This window comes from Mobula birostris, chromosome 4, assembly GCF_030028105.1.
Source record: "Mobula birostris isolate sMobBir1 chromosome 4, sMobBir1.hap1, whole genome shotgun sequence".
NCBI lineage: Eukaryota > Metazoa > Chordata > Chondrichthyes > Myliobatiformes > Myliobatidae > Mobula > Mobula birostris.
In genome coordinates this window covers 198153379-198178866 of record NC_092373.1, presented here as the reverse complement: position 1 = coordinate 198178866, position 25488 = coordinate 198153379, and the positions used below count along the sequence as shown (strand labels likewise).

At 43.7% G+C, this 25488-nt stretch overlaps 1 protein-coding gene across 4 annotated transcripts in view; it reads right to left on the bottom strand.

Moving 5' to 3' along the window:
• The window catches only part of LOC140196863 (transcription factor COE3-like), a 498386-nt gene that overhangs the window by 452042 nt on the left and 20856 nt on the right, over positions 1-25488 (bottom strand). For all 4 annotated transcript variants that reach the window (XM_072256750.1, XM_072256751.1, XM_072256752.1 and 1 more), the window contains exon 5: positions 5040-5113. In XM_072256750.1, coding sequence (XP_072112851.1) covers positions 5040-5113 — 74 coding nt within the window. The remainder of the gene's footprint in view (positions 1-5039; positions 5114-25488) is intronic.

The following is a 25488-nucleotide window of genomic DNA, read 5'->3' as shown; positions in this document are numbered from 1 at the left end:
TCTATGTAAGCAGCATCCATTATCAAAGATCTTCACCAACCAGGCCATGCTCTTTTATTGTTGCTGCCTCAGGACTTGTGCCACCAAGTTCAAGAACAGTTACTACCCCTCAACCTCTCAGGCTCTTGAACAAAAAGAGGACAATTGCACTCATCCATCGAGATGTAGCCACAACCAATGATCTCACTTTAAGGACTCCTTATCTTGTTCATGCTCTCCATAGATGCTGCTGCTATTTTATTTAGCTTATTTATTGCTATTTATTTAAAGTTGTAACAGTTCGTTGTCTTTTATGCCCTTGCTCTTTCATTGATCTGGTTTACAGTTACTATTCTATAGATTTGCTAGTATGGCCACAGGAAAAAGAATCTCAGAGTTGTATGTGGTGACATATATGTACTCTGATAATAACTTTACTTTGAACTTTGGTTCCATGGACATGGGCCACATATAGGCAGATGGGATTTGCTTGGACAGGCATCTTAGATGAGTTGAAGGGCGGTTTCCATGCTGTATCAATCTGTGACTCTATAAATCCATTATCTCACCCAAGTCCTTGGACTCACTTTACACTGCACGCTGTCGGAGCAGTGCTGCCAGGATAATCAAGGACACGACCCACCCAGCCGACACACTTTCTGTCTCTCTTCCCTCCAGGAGAAGGTTCAGGAGCTTGAAGACTCGTACGGCCAGATTTGGGAACAGCTTCTTTCCAACTGTGATAAGACTGCTGAACGGATCCTGACCCGGATCTGGGCCGTACCCTCCAAATATCCAGACCTGTCTCTTGGTTTTTTTTGCATTACCTTACTTCCCATTTTTCTATTTTCTATTTATGATTTATAATTTAAATTTTTAATATTTACTAATTTTACCTATTTTTAATATTTAATATTTGTAATCCAGGGAGTGTGAAGCACAGAATCAAATATCACTGTGATGATTGTACGTTCTAGTACCAATTGTTTGGCGACAATAAGGTAAAAAGTATAAAGTCCACAAACTGTCCAATTCTGAAAGTCAATAGACAATAGGTGCAGGAGTAGGCCATTCAGCCCTTTGAGCCAGCACCGCCATTCACTGTGATCATGGCTGATCATCCACAATCAGTACCCTTTTCCTGCCTTCTCCCCATATCCCTTCACTCAGCTATCTTTAAGAGCTCTATCTAACTCTTTCTTCGAAGAATCCAGAGAATTGGCCTCCAGTGCCTTCTGAGGCAGAGCATTCCACAGAACCACAACCCTCTGTGTGAAAAAGTTTTTCCTCAACTCCGTTCTAAATGGTCTACCCCTTATTCTTAAACTGTGGCCTCTGGTTCTGGACCCCCGCCCCAACATTGGGAACATGTTTCCTGCCTCTAGCGTGTCCAATCCTTTAATAACCTTGTATGTTTCAATCAGATCCCCTCTCATCCTTCTAAATTCCAGTGTATACAAGCCCAGTCGCTCCAATCTTTCAACGTATGACAGTTCCGCCATCCCAGGAATTAACCTCGTGAAGATACACTGCACTCCCTCAATAGCTAGAATGTTCTTCCTCAAATTCGGAGACCAAAATTGCACACAATACTCCAGGTGTGGTCTCACCAGGGCCCTGTACAACTGCAGAAGGACCTCTTTGCTCCTATACTCAACTCCCCTTGTTATGAAGGCCAACATGCCATTAGCTTTCTTCACTGCCTGCTGTATCTGCATGCTTACTTTCAGTGACTGATGAACAAGGACACCTAGATCTCGTTGTACTTCCCCTTTTTCTAATTTGACACCATTCAGATAGTAATCTGCCTTCCTGTTCTTGCCACCAAAGTGGATAACCTCATATTTATCCACATTAAACTGCATCTGCCATGCATCTGCCCACTCACCCACCCTGTCCAAGTCACCCTGCATTCTCATAACATCCTCCTCACATTTCACACTGCCACCCAGCTTTGTGTCATCGGCAAATTTGCTAATCCCTTCTGACCCTCATGACCCACCTGCCTAGAAGATCATCCAAAGGCAGAATTCAGGCCCCACCTGTCAACTGGAAACTGGAAATTAGCATTAGAATGAACTAGAAGAAAAGCAAGTTCTAGTAATGGTGACCACGAAGTCCTTAAAGACCTACCCTGCTCCTAGTTGGTCTTCCTGTCTCATATAAAGATGTTGTAAATAATTTGCCCTTGATCTAAGGATATGCATTTCAATGAAATGCACTTAAAATAAGAGGTGGAGAGATGAAAAGAGATGTGCAGGATTGGAAAGAGCTTCACAGGGGTGTCAACGGACTATGTCCCATCTGGTTCAGTAATGTCATTCTGGAAAAGATATCTGCCTTCCTTAAGGTCTGATTCATTAGGAGTTTGAGGAGATTCATTGTGTCACCAAAGGTGTTTGGCAAATGTTCTGATAGGCTGCGTCACAGCCTGGTATGGAAGCTCCAGTGCACAAGGTTGCAAGAAGTTATAGAGGGTCATAGACTCTGCCAGCCGCTTTATGGGCACAATCCTCCCCCTCCCCATCAAGGATATCTTCAAGAGATGGTCCCTCGAGAAGGCAGCGTCCATCACTAAGGACAATCACCATCCAGTACTACCACTGCAAAACAAGTTTCAGGCTGTACCAGTCTGTGTCGATAAATGTGATTCTGATGTGACACCAGAATCTCCAAGTATGATTGGTTCAGTTTGATCTAACCTACCAATCCAGGTGAGTGGAGGAAAGTTTAGGGGAGACACCAGAGATAGTTTTTCATTTCAGAGATATTGGTAAGCGTTTATTGATGGTGATGGTAGAGGCTGATACGTTAGGGACATTTAAGAGACTCCTACATAGCCACGCGGATGAAACAAAAATGAGGATTTATGGGCAGTATAGGAGAGAAGGGTTAAATTGATCATGGAATAGGTTAAAAGGCCTGTACAGCATTGTGGGCTGGTATTGTTTTTTGTTCTATTATTTCAGGAAAAACCACAGGTAAGGTTATAAGACATAGGAGCAGAAGTAGGCTGTTTGGCCCATCAAGTCCACTTCGCCATTCCACCACGGCCGATTTATTATCCTTCTCAACCCCATTCTCCTGCCTTCTTCCCATAACCTTTGACACCCTGACTAATCAAGAAACTATCAAACTCCGCTTTAAATATACCCAATGACTTGGTCTCCACAACCATCTGTGGCAACAAATTCCACAGATTCACGACTGTTTTTCTAAAGAATTTTCTGAGAAGAGAGGGGATCATGGGATGGGAGGATGTGGAGAGGATGTTTCCTATAGTGGGGGTATCTAGGACCAGAGGACACAGCCACAGGTACATCGTTCTATTTGAATGGACACGAAATGTTGGCCCTCCACTTCCCAATAGACCATAGAACAGCAAAGCACAGGAACAGGCTTGCTTGCCCAGAATGTTCTGTCAAACTAACTAAGCTAGCAATGCCTGATTTCATCTACCTGCTCACCGTCATTTCAAGAGGACTAGAATATAAAAGCAAAGACGTAATGCTGAGGCTCTATACTTGGCGTATTGGGCCCCTTATCTAAGAAAGGATGTGCTAACATTAGAGGTTATCTGGAGGAGGTTCACAAAAGTTATTCCAGGAATGAAAGGATTATTGTATAAAGAACATTTGATGGCTCTGGGTCTGTACTCGCTTGATCTTAGAAGAATGAGAGGGGGATCTCATTCAAACCCATCAAATATTGAAAGGCCAAGATAGAGTGGACAAACATGAGGAAATCTGTAGATGCTGGAAATTCAAGCAACACACACAAAATGCTGGTGGAACGCAGCAGGCCAGGCAGCATCCATAGGAAGAAGCACAGTCGACGTTTCAGGCCGAGACCCTTCGTCAGAACTAACTGAAAGAAGAGATACTGTAGTAAGAGATTTGAAAGTGGGAGAGGGAGGGGGAGATCCGAAATGATAGGAGAAGACAGGAGGGGGAGGGATGGAGCTAGGAGCTGGAAAATTGATTGGCAAAAGGGATACAAGGCTGGAGAAGGGAGAGGATCATGGGACCGGAGAATGTGGAGAGGATGTTTCCTATAGTGGGGGTATCTAGGACCACAGGGCACAGTCTCAGAATAGAGGGACAGCCATTTAGAACAGAGATGAGGAGGAATTTCTCTAGCCAGAGGGTGGTGAATCTGTGGAGTTTACTGTCACTGAAAGCTGTGGAGGCCAAGTCATTAGGCATATTTAAAGCAAAGGTTGATAGATTCCTGATTAGTTAAGGTGTCAAAGGTTACAAGAAGAACACAGGAGAATGGGGTTGAGAGGGATAATAAATCGGCCATGATGGAATGGCCGAGCAGACATGATGGGCCAAATAACCTAACTCTGCTCCTGTGTCTCATGATCTTATGGTCCATATCCCGCCATTTTCTACTTATTCATGTCCCTATCCAATTACTTTTTAAACTCTTCTATCGAATCTGCCTCCATCACCACCACTCTTTATGGAAAAAGAGTTGTCTTTAAATAAATGCCCTCTCGTATTAGACATTCCAAACCTAGGAGAAAGATACCTGCTGTCCACTGTAGTTAGGGCTCTCCTAATTTTACAAACCTTGATCATCGCACCCCTCAGAGTGCCGCTCCAGAAGTCTATAGGGGGCACTGCCTCAACAAGACAACATTGATCAACAGAGATCCCCACCATCCAATCCATACAATCTTGTCACAGCTACCCTTTGTCAGGATGTGCAGAAGCCTGAAGTCTCACATAACCAGGTTCAAGAACAGAAATTTCCATTCAACCACTTGGCTCAGAAACCAACCTTCACAATCCTAATAACTAGCTCAGAATAGCAACACCATGATCACGTTGAACTACATTTGGACTTCATATTTTCATTCAGATTGTACAATGTTGTATAATTAATGTTATTCTTACGAACGATGTGTATCCAGTGCAATGTGCCTGTGTTCCTGCTGCAAGTAAGGGTTTCACTGCACCTCTGGCACACTTACTTGTGCACATGACACAACACCGACCTTGACTTTGACTTTCTGGTGCTTATGGGAGCAAAAGAGCATTTAAATCACCTACCTGCACATGATCTCATGGGTAAGCAGCACTCGACACATCTCTGGGTTCTTATCCTGCCCTTCATATATAATTGCCTGAAAAAAAATTAAAGACAATCAGATCGTTAAATGCTGCCTGGCGTTATTTAATCTCGCTCTCCGGCCTGAGGATTCACTGGACTACTGAGGGAGTGCTGCGCTGTCAGAGAGGCAGAGATGGAGCTTTATAAGGGACCTGAGGTAGAAGTTGTCACTTTACATACAGAGTGGTTGCTATTTGAAGCGTGCTGCAAGAGGAGGAGGTGGAATAAGATACAATCACTATGTTTCTGAAGTCTTCAGAGAGACATTTCAATAGGGAAAGCGTTGAAGAATCTTGAGCGACACAAACAAAATGCTGGGGAAAACACAGCAGGTGAGGCAGCGTTTACGTGAGGACCTCTGTTGGTCAGGGTCAACCACGGGTGTTGTGTCCTTGTGTCTACATGAAGCACAAGCCTGGGCCGTACGATATGGAGAGCAGGCTGTTGCCTACACAGCAGGCTCCCCTTCTCCACACAACTGATAGATCCAAAGGACCAGCAGAGACAGATACAGGTAGCAACCAGCAGCTTTGCAGGAGTTGCCAGTTAGCTTTGAAATCAACATAGGATTCCCTTAGGGACTCAAGCTCCAGGGACACGAAGCCTTCACTGTGAGTGGGTATACCCACAAGACAGCAAAGGTTTGATATCAGAATTTTCCTTCTCCTAGATGAGCTGCCAACCACAGCAAACAAGCCCATCTATCCAAAGCAACTGGTTTTAAGGACCAGGAATGCACCTGTGCCCCTTCTTGTGTCCAAAGAAATGGTTCCACCAGGCTTAGTAACTAAGCCACATGTGGACGCCAGCAGCTAGGCTTGGTTGTCAGGGGCTATTTGAGATGCACGCCATTTGGAGCATTTAGTAGGTACTGGGAGCATATCCCCATTACCTCCCCCAGCAATGACAATCGTAACCCAGCATCTACTGAGAGAAAAAAAACAAAACTATCGACATTTCAAGCCAAGACCCTTCATCAGGCTTTCACCTGCTGAATTCCAGCATTTTGTGTGTGTTACCCTTGATTTCTAGCATCTGCAAAACCTCTTGTTTATAGAAGGAGACAGTCCTAATGCAGGCAAATGGGATTAGTGCAAAAGAGCATAAAAGTCCATAAAACATCGGAGCATAATTATCATAGGTCTCTTGGTGGCCTCCCTCACTAGTCCCCTTCTTGCACAATCACTCAGATTTTGAGAACAACCTGCTCTAGGCAGATTTACAGCTGTGCCATATTCTTTTCATTTCTTGATGATCGACTTAACTGTACTCCAAGGGATATTCTGTGACTTGGAAATTTTCTTGTATTCATCTCCTGACTGTGCTTTTTAATAACCTTCTCATGGAGATGCTTGGAGCAATCTTTCATCTTCATGGTGTAGTTTTTGCCTGGATGCAGACTCACCAGCAGTTGGACCTTCCAGATACAGGTGTATTTTCACTACAATCAACTGCACACAGCTGATCGCCATTTAACTAATCATGTGACTTCTAAAACCAATTGGCTGCACCAATGATGATTTGGTGTGTCATATCAAAAGGAGTGACTAACTGAGGCAATCATTATCTCGTGTTTTATATTAGTAATTAATTTAGGTCACTTTGTAGAGATCTGTTTTCACGTTGACACAAAAGAGTCTTTTTCTGTTGATCAGTGTCAAAAAATTCAAATTAAATCCACTGTGATTCAATGTTGTAAAGCAATAAAACATAGGGATGATGGCAGAGCAGAGGTGGCTGAAGTTTCTGGGAATAGTTCACAAAGCGCAGGATAGATATGTCCCACAGAAGAAGTTGTTCTCAAATGGCGGTGGTAGGAAACCATGGTTGACAAGGGAAGTTAAAGACTGAATAAAAGCCAAGGAAAGGGCACTTAATTAGAAAAAGTGAGTGGGAAGTTGGATGAACAAAAAAACATAAAAAAGTACGGCACGGTACAGGCCCTTCGGCCCACAATGTTGTTCTGACCCTCAAACCCTGCCTCCCATATAAGCCCCTTAAATTCCTCCATATACCTGTCTAGTAGTCTCTTAAACTTCACTAGTGTATCTGCCTCCACCACTGACTCAGGCAGTGCATTCCACACACCAACCACTCTCTGAGTAAGAAACCTTCCTCTAATATCCCCCTTGAACTTCCCACCCCTTACCTTAAAGCCATGTCCTCTTGTATTGAGCAGTGGTGCCCTGGGGAAGAGGGGCTGGCTATCCACTCTATCTATTCCTCTTATTATCTTGTACACCTCTATCATGTCTCCTCTCATCCTCCTTCTCTCAAAACAGTAAAGCTCTAGCTCCCTTAATCTCTGATCATAATGCATACCCTCTAAACCAGGCAGCATCCTGGTAAATCTCCTCTGTACCCTTTCCAATGCTTCCACATTCTTCTTATAGTGAGGCGACCAGAACTGGACACAGTACTCCAAGTGTGGCCTAACCAGAGTTTTATAGAGCTGCATCATTACATCGTGACTCTTAAACTCTATCCCTCGACTTATGAAAGCTAACACTCCATAAGCTTTCTTAACTACCCTATCCACCTGTGAGGCAACTTTCAGGGATCTGTGGACATGTACCCCGAGATCCCTCTGCTCCTCCACACTACCAAGTATCCTGCCATTTACTTTGTACTCTGCCTTGGAGTTTGTCCTTCCAAAGTGTACCACCTCACACTTCTGATTGGGGTTTGACCTGCTGAGTTCCAGCATTTTGTGTGTGTTACTCCTGATTTCTAACATCTGCAAAACCTCTTGTGTTTATAGAAGGAGACTGTCCTAATGCAGACAAATGGGATTAGTGCAGAGGAGCATAAAAGTCCATAAAACATCAGATGATTGGGAAGCTTTTAAAGTCCAACAAAAGACAACTAAAAAAGCTACAAGAAGGAAAAAGATGAAATATGAGGACAGACTAGCCAATAATATAAAGCAGAATACCTAAAGTTTTTTCAGTTATATAAAGTGTAAAAGGGAGGTGTGAGTAGATATTGGAAAATGATGCTAGTGAGGTAGTAATGGAGGACAAAGAAATGGCAGGTGAGCTTAATGGGTATTTTGCATTAGTCTTCACTGTGGAAGAAACTAGCAATGATCCAGAGGTCCATGAGGGTCAGGCAGCAGGGGTGAGCGCCATTGCTATTACAAAGGAAAAAGTGTGAAGCAAACTCAAAGGTCTTAAGGTGGATAAGGCACCTAAACCGGATGGACTACATCCCAGAATCCTGAGAGAGGTTGCGGAAGAGATAACGGATGTATTGGTTATGATTTTTCAAGAATCATTTGATTCTGGCATGGGCCCGGAGGACTGGAAGATTTCAAGTGTCACTCCACTATTTAAGAGGGGAGGAAGGCAAAAGAAAGGAAATTATAAGACAGTTAGACTAACCTCAGTGGTTGGGAAAGTGTTGGAGTCTATTATTAAGGATGAGTTTTGAGGTACTTGGAGACTAATTATAAAATAAGTCAAAGTCAGCCCGGTTTCTGTAGAGGGAAATCTTGCCTGACAAATCTATTAGAGTTCTTAGAGGAAGTAACAAGCAGGGTGGACAAAGGAGATGTAGTGGATGTCATTTACTTGGATTTTCAGAAGGCGTTTGATAAGGTGCCACACCTGAGGCTGCTTAACAAGATAAAATTCTATGGCGTTACAGGAAAGATACTGGCATGGATAGCAGAATGGCTGACAAGCGGCGAGTGAGAATAAAAGGGGCCTTTTCTGGTTGGCTGCCAGTGATTAGCGGTGTTCCCCAGGGGTCAGTATCGGGACCGCTGCTTTTCAACAATTTTGTTTGTCAATGATTTGCATAATGGAATTGATGGCTTTGTTGCAAAGCTTGCGGATGATATGAAGATAAGTGGAGGGGGAGGTAGTGCTGAGGAAGCAGTGCGATTGGAGCAGGACTTAGACAAACTGGAAGAATGGCAAAAAAGTGGCAGATGGAATACAGTGTTGAGAAATGTATGATACTGCATTTTGGTAAAAGGAACAATGGTGCGAACTATTATCTAACTGGGGAGAAGGTTCAAACATCAGAGGTGCTGAGGGACTTAGAGGTCCTCGTGCAAGATTCCCAGAAGGTTAATTTACACTGCAATGCTGGCATTTCTTTCAAGGGGAATAAAATATAAAAGCAAGGAGATAATGCTGAGGCTTTATAACACATTAGTCAGGCCGCACTTGGAGTATTGTCAACAGCTTTGGGTCCCATATCTCAGAAAGGATGTGTTGTCATTGGAAAGAGTCCAGAGGAGGTTCATGAGGATAATTCTGGGAATGAAGGGGTTAACATATGAGGAGTGTTTGGCAGCTTTGTGCCTGTGCTCACTGGAACTCAGAAGACTATGAGGGGATCTCATTGAAACTTGCCGAGTGTTGAAAGGACTAGATAGGGTGGATGTGGAGAGGAAGTTGGGGCTATTCAGAACTAGAGAGCACAGCCTCAAAATTGAGGAGCGACCTTTTAGACAGAGGTAAGGAGGAATTTTTTTTTTTTAGCCAGAGTACTGAATCTGTACAGAATGCGGTGAAGGCCAGGTCTGTGGGTATATTTAAGGTGGAAGTTGATAGTTTCCTGATGGGTCAGGCATTCAAAGGATATGGCAAGAGGACAGGTGTAAAGGGTTGAGTGGGATCCAGGATCAGCCATGATGGAATGGCGGAGCAGACTCAATGAGCTGAATGGCCTAATTTTGCTCCTATGTCTTATGGTCTTATGAAAACTTCTGGGGGGGCGGGGGCTGTTGAAAACTTTTTATAAGCACTGTAGTTTCCACATCTGTCCATGGTAATGAATTCCACAGGAACTGGCTGAAGAAATTCCTCCTCATCTCAGTACTAAAGAGAGTTCCTTTTATTTTAAGGTTGGGCCCTCCGGGCCTAGAATTACCCACTATAGGAAACATCCTTTCCAAGTGCACACTATCTAAGCCTTTCAATATTCGTTAGGTTTCAATGAGGGTCATCCTCCTCCAGTCCTTCTAAACTCCAGCTTGGATTTGATGGGCTGAAGGGCCTGCACGCGTTCTGTAAAATTCTGTGATATACATGATCCCAAGGTCCTAGTACTGTGACACAGCTGGTAGATTCCCTACCTCGCAGTGTCAGAGACCTGGATCAGGCCTGATGCCTGACGCTGTCAGTGTGGACTTCGCACGTTCTCCTTGTGAACAGATGAGTTTCCCACATCCCAAAGACACGCAGGCTGCTTGCTGAATTGGCCACTATGAACTGCTCCTGATGTGTCAGTGAGTAGTGGAGACAGGGGCTGGTGGTTCAAAGCTCAAAGTGTGCAAAAAACATAAACTGTGCAAATACAAAAGAAAGTAATAATAATAAATAAGCAATAAATATTGAGAACATGAGATGAAGAGTCCTTGAAAGTGAGTCCATAGGTTATGGGAACAGTTCAATACTGGGGCAAGTGAAATTGGGTGAAGTTATCCACTATGGTTCAAGAGCCTGATGGGTGAGAGGTAATGACTGTTTCTGAGCCTGGTTGTGAGGTAATAACTGATCCTGAACCTGGCGGTGTGAGTCCTGAGGCTCCTTTACCTTCTTTCTGATGGCAGCAGCGAGAGAGAGCACGTTCTGGGTGGTGGGGGAGCCTGATACTGCAATCGTGTGACAACCCTTCATATAGATGTGCTCAATAGTGGATAGGACTTTATCGGTGATGGACTGGGACGTATCCACAGCTTTTTGTAGGATTCTGCACTCGGGGGCAATGGTGTTTCCATATCAGGCTGTGTTGCAACCAGTCAATATACTCTCCACTACTTATGTATAGAAGTTTGTCGAAGTTTTAGATGCCAGGCCGATGGAAGTAGAGGGCGTACTGTGCTACCTTTGTAACTGGTGGGAGAAGAGGTGATGTGAATGTGGGGATTAACAAAGTTGCGTTAGTGGAACTAGGTGCTTAATGGCCAACATAAACTCCATGGCCAAAGGACTCTGCTTCCTCAGGAGGCTAAAGAAATATGGCATGGTTCTACTGTCCCTCACCAGTTTTCATCCATACATCAGAAAAAGCATCCTTTCTGGATGCACAATGGCTTAGTACGGCAACTGTTCTACCCTTGACTGCAGGGAGTTGTCAACACAAGAGATCCTGCAGATGCTGAAAATCCAGAGTAACACATATAAAATGCTGGAGGAACTCAGCAGGTCAGGCAGCGCCTGTAGAAATGAATAGACAGTCGAGCTGTGAACAGAGAGTTGTGGACGCAACTCAGCACATCACAGAAACCGGCCTCCCCTCCGTGGACTCTGTCTATGCTTCCTGCTGCCTCAGTAAAGCAGCCAACGTAGTCAAAGACTCCACATGCCCTGACAGTCTCTCTCCTCCGCTCTCTCAAGGGGCAGAATCTACAAAGACCTGAAAGCATGTACCACCAGGGTCAAGGACAGCTTCTATCCTGCATTGACAGAGTGGACACTGAACACCTTTATCCTGGAGAATAATAACTGGTACAAGAGGACAGAATATTAAGGTGATTGGAGGAGAGTATGGGGGGAGGGGAATGTCAGATATAAAATTTGTTACAGAGAGCGTTTAGAGTGCATAGAACACACTGCCAGGGGTGGTGGTAGAGGCAGACACATTAGAGCAGGGGTTCCCAATCTGGGGTCCATGGACTCCTTACTTAATGGTATTGGTCCACAGCATCAAAAAAGTTGGTAATCCCTGCATTAGAGACATTTAAGAGACTCTTAGATAGATATATGGATGAAAGAAAGATAGAGAGCTATTCGAGAGGAAAGGGTTCAACTGATCTTTGAGTAAGTTAAAACCAGCACAACATTATGGCTGAAGGGTCTGTACTGCGCTGTATGCTCCATGCTCTATGTTCCAATCGCTCCTACTTACACAAAGTCTATATCATATCCCCCACCCCCATTGCTGGCATATTCATCTGCAGATCTAAAAGGTTCTTAAATGTCTCTGTCCTACTTGCCTCCACCATCACATTTGGCAGTGCATTCCGACATCCACCACTTTTGATGTTAAAAATCTTGCCCCTCACATCCTGAATGCACAGGCTGTCAGCTTAAAGACCATAAGACATAGGAGCAAAAATAGGCCATTTGGCCTATCGAGACGAGTCTGCTCCATCATTCCATCCCTCTCAACCCCATTCTCCTGCCTTCTCTGCGTAACCTTTGACACCCTTACTAATCAAGAACATATCAACCTCAGCTTTAAATATACTCAGTGACTTGGCCTCCACAGCCGTCTGTGGCAATGAATTCCACAGATTCATCATCCACTGGATAAAGAAATTCCTTCTCATCTCGGTTCTAAAGAGATGTCCTTGTACTCTGAGGCTGTGCCCTCTGATCCTAAACTCACCCACTATAGGAACTATCCTCTCCATCTCCACTCTATCTAGTCCTTTCAATATTCGATACGTTTCAAGGAAATTCCCCCTCATCCTTCTAAACTCCACTGAGTAAAGGTCCAGATCTCCTCATGTGTTAACCCCTTCATTCCTGGGATCGTTCTCATGAACCTCCTCTGGACCCTCTCCAATGCCAGCACGTTTTTTCTTAGATAAATATTCCGAGTGCGGTCGGATTTATAAAGGGTCAGCATTATATCTTCCTGCCTTAGGGACAGTATGGTAACGTAGCGGTTAGCACAATGCTTTACATTACCATCAACCCAGGTTCAATTCCCACTACTGCCTGTAAGGAGATTGTACGTTTGCCCCGTGAATGCATGGGTTTCCTCCGGGTGCTCTGGTTTCTTCCCACACTCCAAAGACATATTGGTTGGTGGGTTAGTTGGTCATTGTAAATTGTCCTGTGATTTGGCTAGGGTTAAATCAGGGGATTACTGGATGGCGCGGTTTGAAGTGCCAGATAAGACCATAAGATATAGAAGCAGAAGCAGGCCATTTGGCCCATCAAGTCTGCTCTGCCATTCAATCATGGGCTGATCCAATTCTTCCAGTCATCCCCACTGCCCTGCTTTCTCCTCATAGCACTTTGATTTCCTGGCTAATCAAGAACCTTAAATATACCTAATGACTTCCTCATCTGCATTCTAAAGCAACATCCCTCTATTCTGAGCCTTTGCCTTCCGGTCCGGGACTCCCCCACCACTGGAAGTATCCTCTCCACATCTACTCTGTCTTGGCCTTTCAACATTCAATAGGTTTCAATGAAATCACACCCCCACCCCAATTCTTCTAAGTTCCAGCGAATACAGGCCCTGACCCATCAACCGCTCCTCATATGATAATCCTTTCCTTCCCGGATTCATTCTCGTGAACCTCCTCTGAACCCTCTCCAATACCAGTACATCTTTTCTTAGGTAAAGGGTCCAAACCTACTCTCAATACTCCCAAGTGCGGTCTAACCAATGCCTTATAAAGTCTCAGCATTATGTCCTTGCTTTCATATTCTAGTCCTCTTGAAATGAATGCCAACATTGCATCTGCAATGATAAAAGAGAGATAGAAGAAGTCCTTGAGTCTGGGGTTCTCAGAGTTTTTTATCTTTTGCCTGGATGTCCCGGGCCTGCACTCATTGCAGTTTAAAATCAGGAGGAACTCAATGAAACCTATGGAATATTGAAAGCGCAAACACGAGGAATGCTGCGTTCACCAGCAACTTTGAGGAATATTGAAAGGCTCAGATAGAGTGGACGTCTATACTGGGGGAGTCTAGAACCAGAGGAAACTGCCTCAGAATCGAAGAACGCCCATTTAGAACTGAGGTGAGGTGGAATTTATTCAGCTAAAGGGTGGTGAATCTGTGGAATTCATTGCCACAGGCAGCTGTAGAGCCAAGTCATTGGGTATATTTAAAGGGGAGGTTGGTGAGCTCTTGGTTAGTAAGGGCGTCAAAAATTATGGGAGAAGGCAGCAGAATGGTCTTGCGTCTTATAGTCTAATGGGGTAGAGAGGGATAATAAATCAGTCATGATGGAATGGCAGAACAGACTCAATGGGCCAAGTGGCCTAATTCAGCACCTATGTCTTATGGCAGGGGTCGGCAACCTTTTTGCCTCCGTGGGCCGGATCGCGTATTAATGAGCGGACAGTGGGCCAGATAAATGCCATAAGAAACTTGAAATATGGGAATTATCCATTTAAATACATCTAGTTATGTTTTGCCTCAAATTAATGAATAACACATGCTAGAAAATCATTTGTGCTTAAGGTTGCGTACCCCTGTCTTATGGTATGGTCTTAGATACCCTCAGGGTTAGGAGGTGGGTGGTGATAGGTCGGGCAAGCAGAGGATGGCTGAGATTTGAGGGCCTTGCTCTGCAAGATCAGCTCTGAGTAGCGGCTGCAGAAATATTAAACTAGATGTATGGAAGTGAAGGAATGAATTGGTGGAGTTAGAAACGATGTGAAAATGTTTAGAACTGTGCACAGACAGCGACACTCAGATTATGAAGAAATATGGCTTCTTGCCTGCAGGACCTAGAACAGTGAAACTAGGCAGCAACTAAATGGTAACTGACATGGGGTGATTTTACATTTCATCGATTGTTCAAATACTACTTCTCTGTCTATGTGATAGTGATTCACCTTTCTGTCTACCTATTATTCATTACTCTAAATTTTTCCTCACTTTCACCCATCTGACAGCATTTCCATGCTCTGCTCATTGATCTACTGTCCATCTAAAGCTCTGCTCATTATCTGCTTACATGTTTATCTGCTGATAGTTTATCCCAATTTCCTGAGAACCTCCTCCATTCCTCTTTCTTCACACTCAGTGGGCACTTTATAGGCACCTCCTGCACCTAATAGAGTGGCCACTGAGTGTATGTTTGTGGTCTTCTGCTGCTGTAGCCCATCCGCTTCAAGGCTCGAAGTTGTGGGCGTTGAGATGCTCCTCTATACCCCACTGTTGTAACAGTCAGTTGAGTTACTGTCAACTTCCCGAGAGTTTGAGCCAGTCTGACCATTTTCCTCTGACCTCTCTCATTAACAAGATCTGCTGCTCACTGAATTTTCTTTTGTTTCTTGCGCCATTCCCTGTAAATTGAGTGTGAAAATCCCAGATCAGCTGTTTCTGAGATACACAGACCACTCCTGCGACCAACAATCATTCTAGAGTCAAAATCAATTAAATTGTGCTGTGCTCAGTTCTGGTTGCCTCACTACAGGAAGGATATGGAAACCATAGAAAGGGTGCAGAGGAGATTTACAAGGATGTTGCCTGGATTGGGGAGCATGCCCTATGAAAACAGGATGAGTGAACTTGGCCTTTTCTCCTTGGAGTGACGGAGGATGAGAGGTGACCTGATAGAGGTGTATAAGATGATGAGAGGCATTGATCATGTGGATAGTCAGAGGCTTTTTCCCAGGGCTGAAATGGTTGCCACAAGAGGACACAGGTTTAAGGTGCTGGGGAGTAGGTACAGAGGAGATGTCCGGGGTAAGATTTTTTACTCAGAGAGTGGTGAGCGCGTGGAATGGACTGCCGGCAATGGTGGTGGAGACGGATACGATAGGGTCTTTTAAGAAACTCTTGGATAGGTACATGAAGCTTAGAAAGATAGAGGGTTATGGGTAAGCCCAGTAATTTCTAAGGTAGGGACATGTTTGGCTCAACTTTGTGGGCCGAAGGGCCTGTAATGTGCTGTAGGTTTTCTATGTTTCTAAATCACATTTCTTCCCCATCCTGACATTTTGTCTGAATAACAACTGAACCTCTCGACCATGTCTGTGTTTTTTTATGCACTGAGTTGCTGCCACATGATTGGCTGACTAAATGTGTTCATTAACTTGTAAGTGTACATAGTAAAATGGGAGGCTGGTTCCTCTGATGTCTACAACTCTCTGCAGTTTCTTGCAATCATGTGCAGAGCAGTTACCATACCAAGCCATTATTCATCCACACAGAATACTATCTATGGTGCGTCAATAAAAAATGGTAAAGCTTGATGGGGACATTCCAATTTTCTTTAGTCTCCTAAGGACTAGAGGCTTTGGTGAGCTGTCTTAGATATGAGATCAACATAGTTGAACCAGGACAGACTGCTGGTGATGTTCACACCTAGGAACTTGACGCTCTTAACCCTCTCAGTCTCAACAGCATTGATGCAGACAGGAGCCTGTGCTCCACCCCCTTCCTGAAGCCAGTGACCAACTCCATTGCCATTGATTGGACCAGTTGGAAAAAAATGGGTTGAAATATGGCAGATGGAACTTAATACAGACAAGTGTGAGGAACTGCGTTTGGAAGTACAAACCACGGTAGGAGTTACACTGTGCACAGTAGGGCACTGAGGAATGCAGTGGAGCTGAGGGATCTGGGAATACAGAATCGTTGAGAGAGGTATTCCAGGTAGATGGGGTTGTAAAGTGAGCTTTTGGCACATTGGCCTTCATAATTCAAATATTAAGTACAGCAATTGGGATGATATGTTGAAGTTGTATAAGATGATGGTGAGGCCGAATTTGGAGACTCATGTGCATTTATGATCACCTGCCTGTAGGAAAGATGCAAATAAGTTTGAAAGAGTACAGAGGAAATTTACAAGGATGATGCTGGGACAGGAGGACCTGAAATAAGGAAACATTGAATAGATGAGGACCTTATTCCTTGGAATGTAGAAGATTGAGAGTAGATTTGGTAGAGGTATACAATGTTATGAGGGGGATAGATAGGGTAAATGCAAGTAGGCTTTTTCCACTGTGATTGGGTGGGACTACAATTAGAGGTCTTGGGATAAAGGTGTAAGGAGAAAAGCTTAAGAGGAACATGATGGGAAACTTCTTCACTCGGAGGGTTGTGAGAGGGTGGAATGAACTGAGAGCACAGGTTGTGCATGTGAGCTTGATTTCAACATTTAAGAGAAGTTTGGATAGGTACATGGATGGTGGGAGTGTGGAGGGCTACGGACCCGGTGCAGGTTGATAGGAGTAGGCAGTTTATAGTTTGGCACAGATTAGATGGGCTGAAGGGCCCATTTCTGTGCCATACTTTTCTATGACTCAAAGATTCAGGGATGTTTCGAGGACTGAAGGGCTAGTCTTTAAGTAGAGACTAAACAGACTGGACATTTTTCTCTGGAATGAAGCAGACTGAGAAGTGACCTGACACCTAAAATCATGAGGGGGTTAGATAAGGTAATAACTACTGTCTTTTACCCCTAATGTAGTGGAGTTAAAACTAGAGAAACTAGTTTCAAAAACACAAATGCTTCTGCAGATGCACAGGTCCTAATGAGGGGTCTTGGCCCAAAACGTCATTTCCATGGACACTGCCTGACCTACTGAGTTCCTCCAGCATTTTGGGTATGTTGCTAGTTTTGAACTAGTTTCAAGTACTTGGTACTTGAAAAGTAATAATAATAACCTTATTTACCATGTACTTTTCATACAGACAATGTAATTCAAAGTGCTTTACAATGGGATAAAGTGCAAACATGAAAATTAAAAATAAACATGAAAATAAAAGACCAAAAGATGTTAGCCAAAAGCAAGATTAAATAAATAAGTTTTATAAATAAATAAGCATTTAAGAGTGTCAACTGAGTCTGCATGCTGTATAGTTTTAGGAACTGAGTTCCTCAGTTTAGGACCGCAGTTCAAAAAAGCTGAGCTGCTAATTACCTATGGCGTGAGATTGTTTAGATTTAAGAGACCAGCGAAAGAAGACCTGAGATCTTGAGCAGTGTTATAAAATTAAAAGTAGAGGGCATAGGTTTAAGCAACACACACAAAAAATGCTGGTGAACACAGCAGGCCGGATGAAGGGTCGTGGCCCGAGACGTCGACTGTACCTCTTCCTATAGATGCTGCCTGGCCTGCTGCCTTCCACCAGCATTTTGTGTGTGTGTGTTGCTTGAATTTCCAGCATCTGCAGATTTCCTTGTTTTTGGACATAGGCTTAGGGTGAGATTGGAAAGATTTAAATAAATAATAGTTAAGTTAAATAAATAGTACAAAAAAAAAAAAAAAAAAGCAGTGAGGTAAATTTCATGGGTGCAATGTCCATTCAGAAATAGGATGGCAGAGGGGAAGAAGCTGTCCCTGAATTATTATGTGTGTGCCTTCAGGCTTCTGTACCTCCTTCCTGATGATAGAAGAGGGCATGTCCTGGGTGATGGGGGTCCTTAATTTTGGATGCCGGTTTTTTGAGGCATTGCTCTTTGAAAATGTCTGGATACTATGGAGGCTAGTGATGGAGCTGACTAAATTTACAACTCTCTGCAGCTTACTTCAATCATGTGCAGAAGTCTCCCAGCTCCGTATGAAACGGTGATGCAGCCAGTTAGAATGCTCTCCACGGCATATCTTTAGAAATTTGTGGATGTTTTAGGTGATAAGTATTTAAAAAGAAGGAATTTGCTGGGCTCTGGGGAGACAGTGAAGACTGGTGCTCATATAAAAGGCTGGTATAAATATCAGAACCAAAGAGCATAATAAATACTGATAAGTGTAGATTATGTAGTCCCTCAACATGCACTCAGCGGCCACTTTATTAGGTACACTTGCTCATTAATGCAAATATCTAATTGGTCAATTATGTGGCAACAACTCAAAGGACAAAAGCACACAAACATGGTTGAGAGGTTCAATTTTTGTTCAGAATGGGGAAGAAATATGATCGAAGTGACTTCAACCGTGCAATCATTGTTGGGGCCAGACCGGGTGGTTTGAGTATCTCAGAAACTGCTCATCTCCTGAGATCTTTATGCATGCAGTCTCTAGCGTTTACAAAGAATGGTGTGAAAAACAAAAAAAAAATCCAGTGAGCAGTAGGACTGTGGGCAAAATTGCCTTGTTAATGAGAGAGGTCAGAGGAGAATGGCCAGTCTGGTTCAAACTGACAGGAAGGTGACAGTAACTCAGATAACCGTGGTGTGCAGAAGAGCATCTCTGGACACACAACACGTCCAACCTTGAAGAGGATGGGCTACAGCAGCAGAAGACCACAAACATACACTCTATCACCACTTTATTAGGTACAAGAGGTATCTAATAAAGTGGCCACAGAGTGCACTTAAAAGGAAGGAATTTGCTGGGCTCCGGGGAAACAGTGAAAAATAATGCTCTTCTAAACAGCTGGTATAAACCTCGGAACCAATGAGCATAAGAAATACTCATAAGTGTAGGTTAGCCCCTCAACATAGTTCTCCAAAGCAATAAGATTGTGGCCAAGTTCCGACCTCAAAACTGCTTTTCTACGCACTATCCTATATCCCTCGATTCCTCTATCGCCCAGATATGTATCACATTTCAGTGAGAAAAGCTAATCCTGCTCAAATGACAACAGAAAGTACTCAGCAGATCAGGCAGCATCTGTGGAGAGAGAAACACATTTAACATCTCCGAGCCTGAAGAGTCATTGACCTTAAATATTCACTCTGCTTCTTCTCTCTGCACAGATGCTTGCTGAACTGTTAAGTATCTCCAGGATTTTTATTTCAAAATTCCAGCATCTGTTCAACCTCCCTGTTCCCTGAAATCAACCCAAACTGTATCTGTAACTGGGAAAGGTTTCTTGACGTGAGGTCGTGGTGGAGCAATGTGGAGCCCGAAGCAAGTGCCTCGACTGTTTCCGCGGAATGGCTTTTTCACTGGGTACCTGAGGTGCAAATCGTATTCCAAATGCCCTCTGGTGGCCTGTTGCAGTGGTGCACCTGTGGATGGTTTATCCGGGGGACGCGAACCTTCACTGTCAAGCCTCATCACAACCTGCCCTTGACAAGGTAGAGCTGGCCTTCTCCTGTCCTTCTGGTAAATTCCTAGAACGCTGATGTGTAGGCGTTCCAAGAAAGCAACATTGATAAGAACATATAAAATACATTTGAATAGGTACTTGGATAGGAGGGGTTTTAAAGGGATATTGACAATATGCGGGTAAATGGGACTAACTTGGTAGGCACCACGGTAGAATTGATGAAATGGCCTGGGCCAAGAGGCCTGCTTCATAAGAGCAAAATATAAGGAACAGGAGCAGGAGTAGGCCATCTGGACCATTGAGGCTGCTCTGCCATTCCATAAGATCATGGCTGATCTAGCCGTGGACTGAGCTCCACCTACCTTCTATTTTCTCCAAAACCCTTAATTCTCCTGCTTCACAAAAACTCTATCTAACTGTGCCTTAAATATGTTTAATGAGGTAGCCTCTCCTGCCTCCATGGCCGGACGAAGAGTAGTCCACAGGTCCTCCAGGTTCGGGGGTTCAGCTCAAGATGAACCTTGGCTGGTAAAACAAAATTGTTACAGAGACAGTAAAGAAGAATCCTTCTACATTTGAGTGGGCAAGGACAGAGAGAGATGGAGGACCTTCATTGCTGCCATAAGTGCCAGCGGCGTAAGTAAAAAAGGCATATCAGTCAAGGAACTGAGTTCAAGGGTTGAAGAGTACTGGTCAGTCAGCGCGCCTAGAGTTCAAGACTGGACTTTGTCTAGAGTTCAGGGTCCTGTCAATGAATAGTGCGGGAGTCAATACCAAAGATCGACCTCTGTAGATGCTGACTGATCTGCTGATTTCCTCCAGCATTTTGTGTGTGTTGCTCAAGATTTCCAGCATCCGCTGGACCTCACTGACATCCACTCAATGGCCACTTTATTAGGTACATGAGTGGAACCCAGTGTGGCCTTTGCTGCGGAAGTCCATCCACTTCAAGGTTTGCTATGTTTTGCATTCAGATGCTCTTCTGCACACCACTTCAGTGCTAGGACCACAGCTGTTTACAATATATATTAATGATTTAGATGAGGGAATTAAAAGTAACATTAGCAAATTTGCCGATGGCACAACGCTGGGTGGCAGTGTGAAATGTGAGGAGGATGTTATGAGAATGCAGGGTGACTTGGACAGGCTGGGTGAGTGGGCAGATGCATGGCAGATGCAGTTTAATGTGGATAAATGTGAGGTTATCCACTTTGGTGGTAAGAACAGGAAGGCAGATCATTATCTAAATGGAGTCAAGTTAGGAAAAGGGGAAGTACAATGAGATTTAGGTGTTCTTGTACATCAGTCACTGAAAGCAAGCATGCAAGTATAGCAGGCAGTGAAGAAAGCTAATGGCATGCTGGCCTTCATAACAAGGGGAATTGAGTATAAGAGCAAAGAGGTCCTTCTGCAGCTGTACAGGGCCCTGGTGAGACCACACCTGGAGTACTGTGTGCAGTCTTGATCTCCAAATTTGAGGAAGGACATTCTTACTATTGAGGGAGTGCAGCGTAGGTTCACAAGGTTAATTCCCGGGATGGCAGGACTGTCATATGTCGAAGGATTGGAGCGACTGGGCTTGTATACACTGGAATTTAGAAGGCTGAGAGGGGATCTTATTGAAACATATAAGATTATTAAGGGATTGGACACACTTGTGGCAGGAAGCATGTTCCCGCTGATGGGTGAGTCCAGAACCAGAGGCCACAGTTTAAGAATTAGGGGTTGGCCATTTAGAACGGAGTTGAGGAAAAACTTTTTCATCCAGAGAGTGGTGGATCTATGGAATGCTCTGCCCCAGAAGGCAGTGGAGGCCAAGTCTCTGGATGCTTTCAAGAAAGAGATGGATAGAGCTCTTAAAGATAGTGGAATCAAAGGTTATGGGGATAAGGCAGGAACTGGATACTGATTGTGGATGATCAGCCATGATCACAGTGAATGGCGGTGCTGGCTCAAAGGGCCGAATGGCCTACTCCTGCACCTATTGTCTATTGTCACTGTGTAGCACATGGTTATTTGAGTTACTGTCATCTTCCTGTCAGCTTGAACCAGTCTGGCCATTCTCCTCTGACCTCTCTCATTAACAAGGCATTTCTTCCCACAGTCCTACTGCTCACTGGATTTTTTTTATTTATCACACCATTCTCTGTAAACTCGAGAGACTGCCATGCATGAAAATCCCAGGAGATCAGCAGTTTCTGAGATACTCAAACATCCTGTCTGGCACTAACAATCATTCCATGGTCAAAGTCACTTAGATCACATTTCTTCCCCATTCTGATTTTTGGCCTGAAAAACAACTGAAATTTTCGACTACTTCTGCATGTTTCTATGCTTTGAGTTGCTGCAAAGTGATTTGCTGATTAGGTGTTTGTATTAACAAGCAGATATACAGGTATACGTAATAAAGAGGCCACTGAATGTATGTCATGCAGATGTTCCCAACATGTTATCCATAGACCCTTGCTTAATGGTATTGGTCTATGGCCTAAAAAAAGTTGGGAAGCCCTGATGTCATGAAATTTTGATTGTTTTGTGGCAGTAGTACAGTGCAAGACATTAAAAGTTGCTTTGTTACAAAAACTAAATCGCACAAAAGATGAATAGTGAGGTGTTCGTGAGCTGTTCAGAAATCTGACGGCTGAGGGGAAGAAGCTGTTCTTAAAACATTGAAAGTGGCGTTTCAGGTTCTCGTACCTCCTTCCTAACAGTAGAAATGAGAAGAGGCCATGTCCCAAATGGTGAAGGTCCTTAATGATGGATGCTGCCTTCTTGAGATGTACTTTAAGATAAGCTCAATAGTGGGGAGGGTTGTGTCTGTGATGGAGCTGGTTGAGTCCATGGCAGTCCACTCCATCACCCACCTCAGTTTTAAATGCCTGACCTCTTGTTTGTGATTCCTCACTAGTGGAAACGGCTGATCACCTACCTGGTCCAGCCCTCTGGGACATAACAGTTTGAAAGAGATCACCTCTCGTTCATCTATACTCCACCGAAAACAATCCCAAACAGCTTAGCCTCTAGGACAGGAAAGAACAAGATCGGTTTTTACAACATGGGTTCACTTCTTGCACTATGCCTTTGCAAATCTCCAGATTGAGTTAATTACATGAATCTACAGTCCCTGACTATCTTGATGAGATTTAAGCAGATGACAATGGTCCGGACACAAGAGATTCTGCAGGGGCTGGAAATATGTAATAACAGCACACAAAGTGCTGGAGGAGCTCAGCAGGTCGGGCAGCAGGCAGCATCTGTGAAGGGGAATAAACAGTCGACATTTCAGGCTGAGGCTTTTCCAAGACGCTGCCTGGCCTGCTGAGCCCCTGCAGCATTTTGTGTGTGTGTTACTCGGATTTCCAGCATCCGCAGAGTTTCTCTTATTTGCTTAGGGAGGGGGAGGGAGTCAGAATAAGAAAGTGAGAGGAAACGGGAGGAACACAAGTTGGCAGGAGATCAGTGTATCCAGGTGAGAGGGGTATGGTACAGGAGGGGTGCAGGTTGAATTAATGTGAGAAGCCATAAGGTGACAGGTGGGGGAGGCGAAGGCCTGAAGAAGAAGGCATACTCCCTGGGATGTTAGCTCTATAATTTGCCCATTACTACCATACAAAATAAAGCTGCAAACTGTGGAATCCAAGAACATATCAGGTCTGTATGCAATGGAGGTCTCTCTTGTCAATGTCAAACCCAATAAGCTACTAAATAAAATATGACAGAGCAGGTCTAGGTGGCTCCAGTCAAACAGGAAAAAGAAAGGGTGCAAGATACAAAGGAAAGCAGCTTCCGATTGCAAACGGAGTCTGTTTTAATAAGTCTATTGAAAGCTTCTGCCTATCGATTTCCAATATCACCGGACAGCCAAAGATTCTTTGCTATCATCATCATCATCAGGTGCCGTGCCCAGTTTGAGCTTTGACTGCCATAGCCCACACACTCCTGTTTCGGGTCAAGTGGATCAATTCATTGGTATTCATTTCCAGTTCTCTGACTGCTGTCTCCACCATCATTTGCCTTTTTCTTCCTCTTGCTTTTCAATCTTTCCCATAATTACCGTGCATTCTAACTCCTCTTTCCTAATCACATGTCCAATGAAGTTACGTTGCCTTTTCATAATCTCATACATTATTTCTCTTATGGTGTTTGCACTGTTCATGACATCCTCATTAGATATTCGTTTTGTCCATCTTATTCTTTGCATCCTCCTCAAAAACCACATCTCTGCTGCTTCAATTTGTTTCCTCATGTTACTAGATATTGTCCAACATTCTGAGCCATATAACATAACTGGATAAACGTAACATTTCAGTACTCTGAGGTGGGTTATCATGCCTAGCTTAGTATTGGTCAGTATACTCTTCATTCTCGTAAAGGTGTCTTTTGCCATCCCTATTCTTCTTTTGATGTCCATGTCGCACCTGCCATCTGATGTCACCCAGCTTCCTAAGTAGTAAAAGTTCTGTACTTGTTTTATGTCTTCCCCGTTTATTCTCAGCCTGCAGATAGGATTCTCCTTCTTTTTGGATATCACCACACACTGTCTTTTTGCAATTGACAGCTAGACCCATTTTTGCCCTTTCTTCAACAACTACAATATATCAATTAAGTTTTGTAGCTCTTCCTCCGTACTTGCAATTAACAGAGTGTTATCTGCATATCTGAAACTATTGATGTTTTCACTGCCAACTTTGATCCCCAAGATGTCTCTTATTTTTTGTAATATTGTTTCACTGTACAGAGTAAATAAATCAGGGGAGAAAACACACCCTTGTCTTGATTGCCTCTCTTGATTTTCATAAACTGACTCACTTCTCCATCTATTCTTACAGCGGCAGTTTGTTCCCAGCACAGAGTTCTGATTAAGCGGAGGTCTTTGGAATCTAGATCTAGTTTTCTGTAATATTTCAAATAACTTATTGTGCTTCACTGTATCAAATGCTTTTGTGTAGTCAATAAAACAAACAAACAAATCTTTCTGCACTTGAATAGCTCGTTCTGATAGTATCCTTAACATCAATATTGCACCCTGATAAACCTCCTGCCCCCTCTCCAAATCCATCACATCCTTCTTATAATGGAGCGACCAAAACTGCATACAGTATTCCAGATGCAACCTAATCCAGAGATCCATAAAGCTGAAGATGACTTCTCGACTGTTGAACTCATTGCCTCAAGCATGCCATGTGTGGGTCAATGGGAATAACATTCCAGCAAGGCTGGATGGGCCGAAGGGCTTGTTTCAGGGCTGCAATGCTCTATGGCCCAGTGACATACACCTTCTGTTATGAAGAGTTGAGGAGAAGCGGGGAGAGCGGCATATTGAGAGTGCAGATATTGCACCTGGCCTGTTTGTGTCACCAAGCAACATGCTGTTCAGAAACAGGACACGGGCAAACAAAAACCTAGATACTGGAAATCCAAATAGACATAGAATATGTTGGAAACCCTCAACGGATCCAGTAGTGTTTGAGGAGAGATAGAGAGATAGAGAGAGAGAGAGAGAGATTAGATTATGAGGACACTCAGTCCTCTTTTATTGTCATTTAGTAATGCATGCATTAGGAAATGATACAATGTTCTCCCAATATGATATCACAGAAACACAAGACAAACCAAGACTAAAAAAACTGACAAAAACTGCATAATTATAACATATAGTTACAACAGTGCAAAGCAATACCATAATTTGATAAAGAACAGACCATGGGCATGGTAAAAAAAAAGTCTAAAAGTC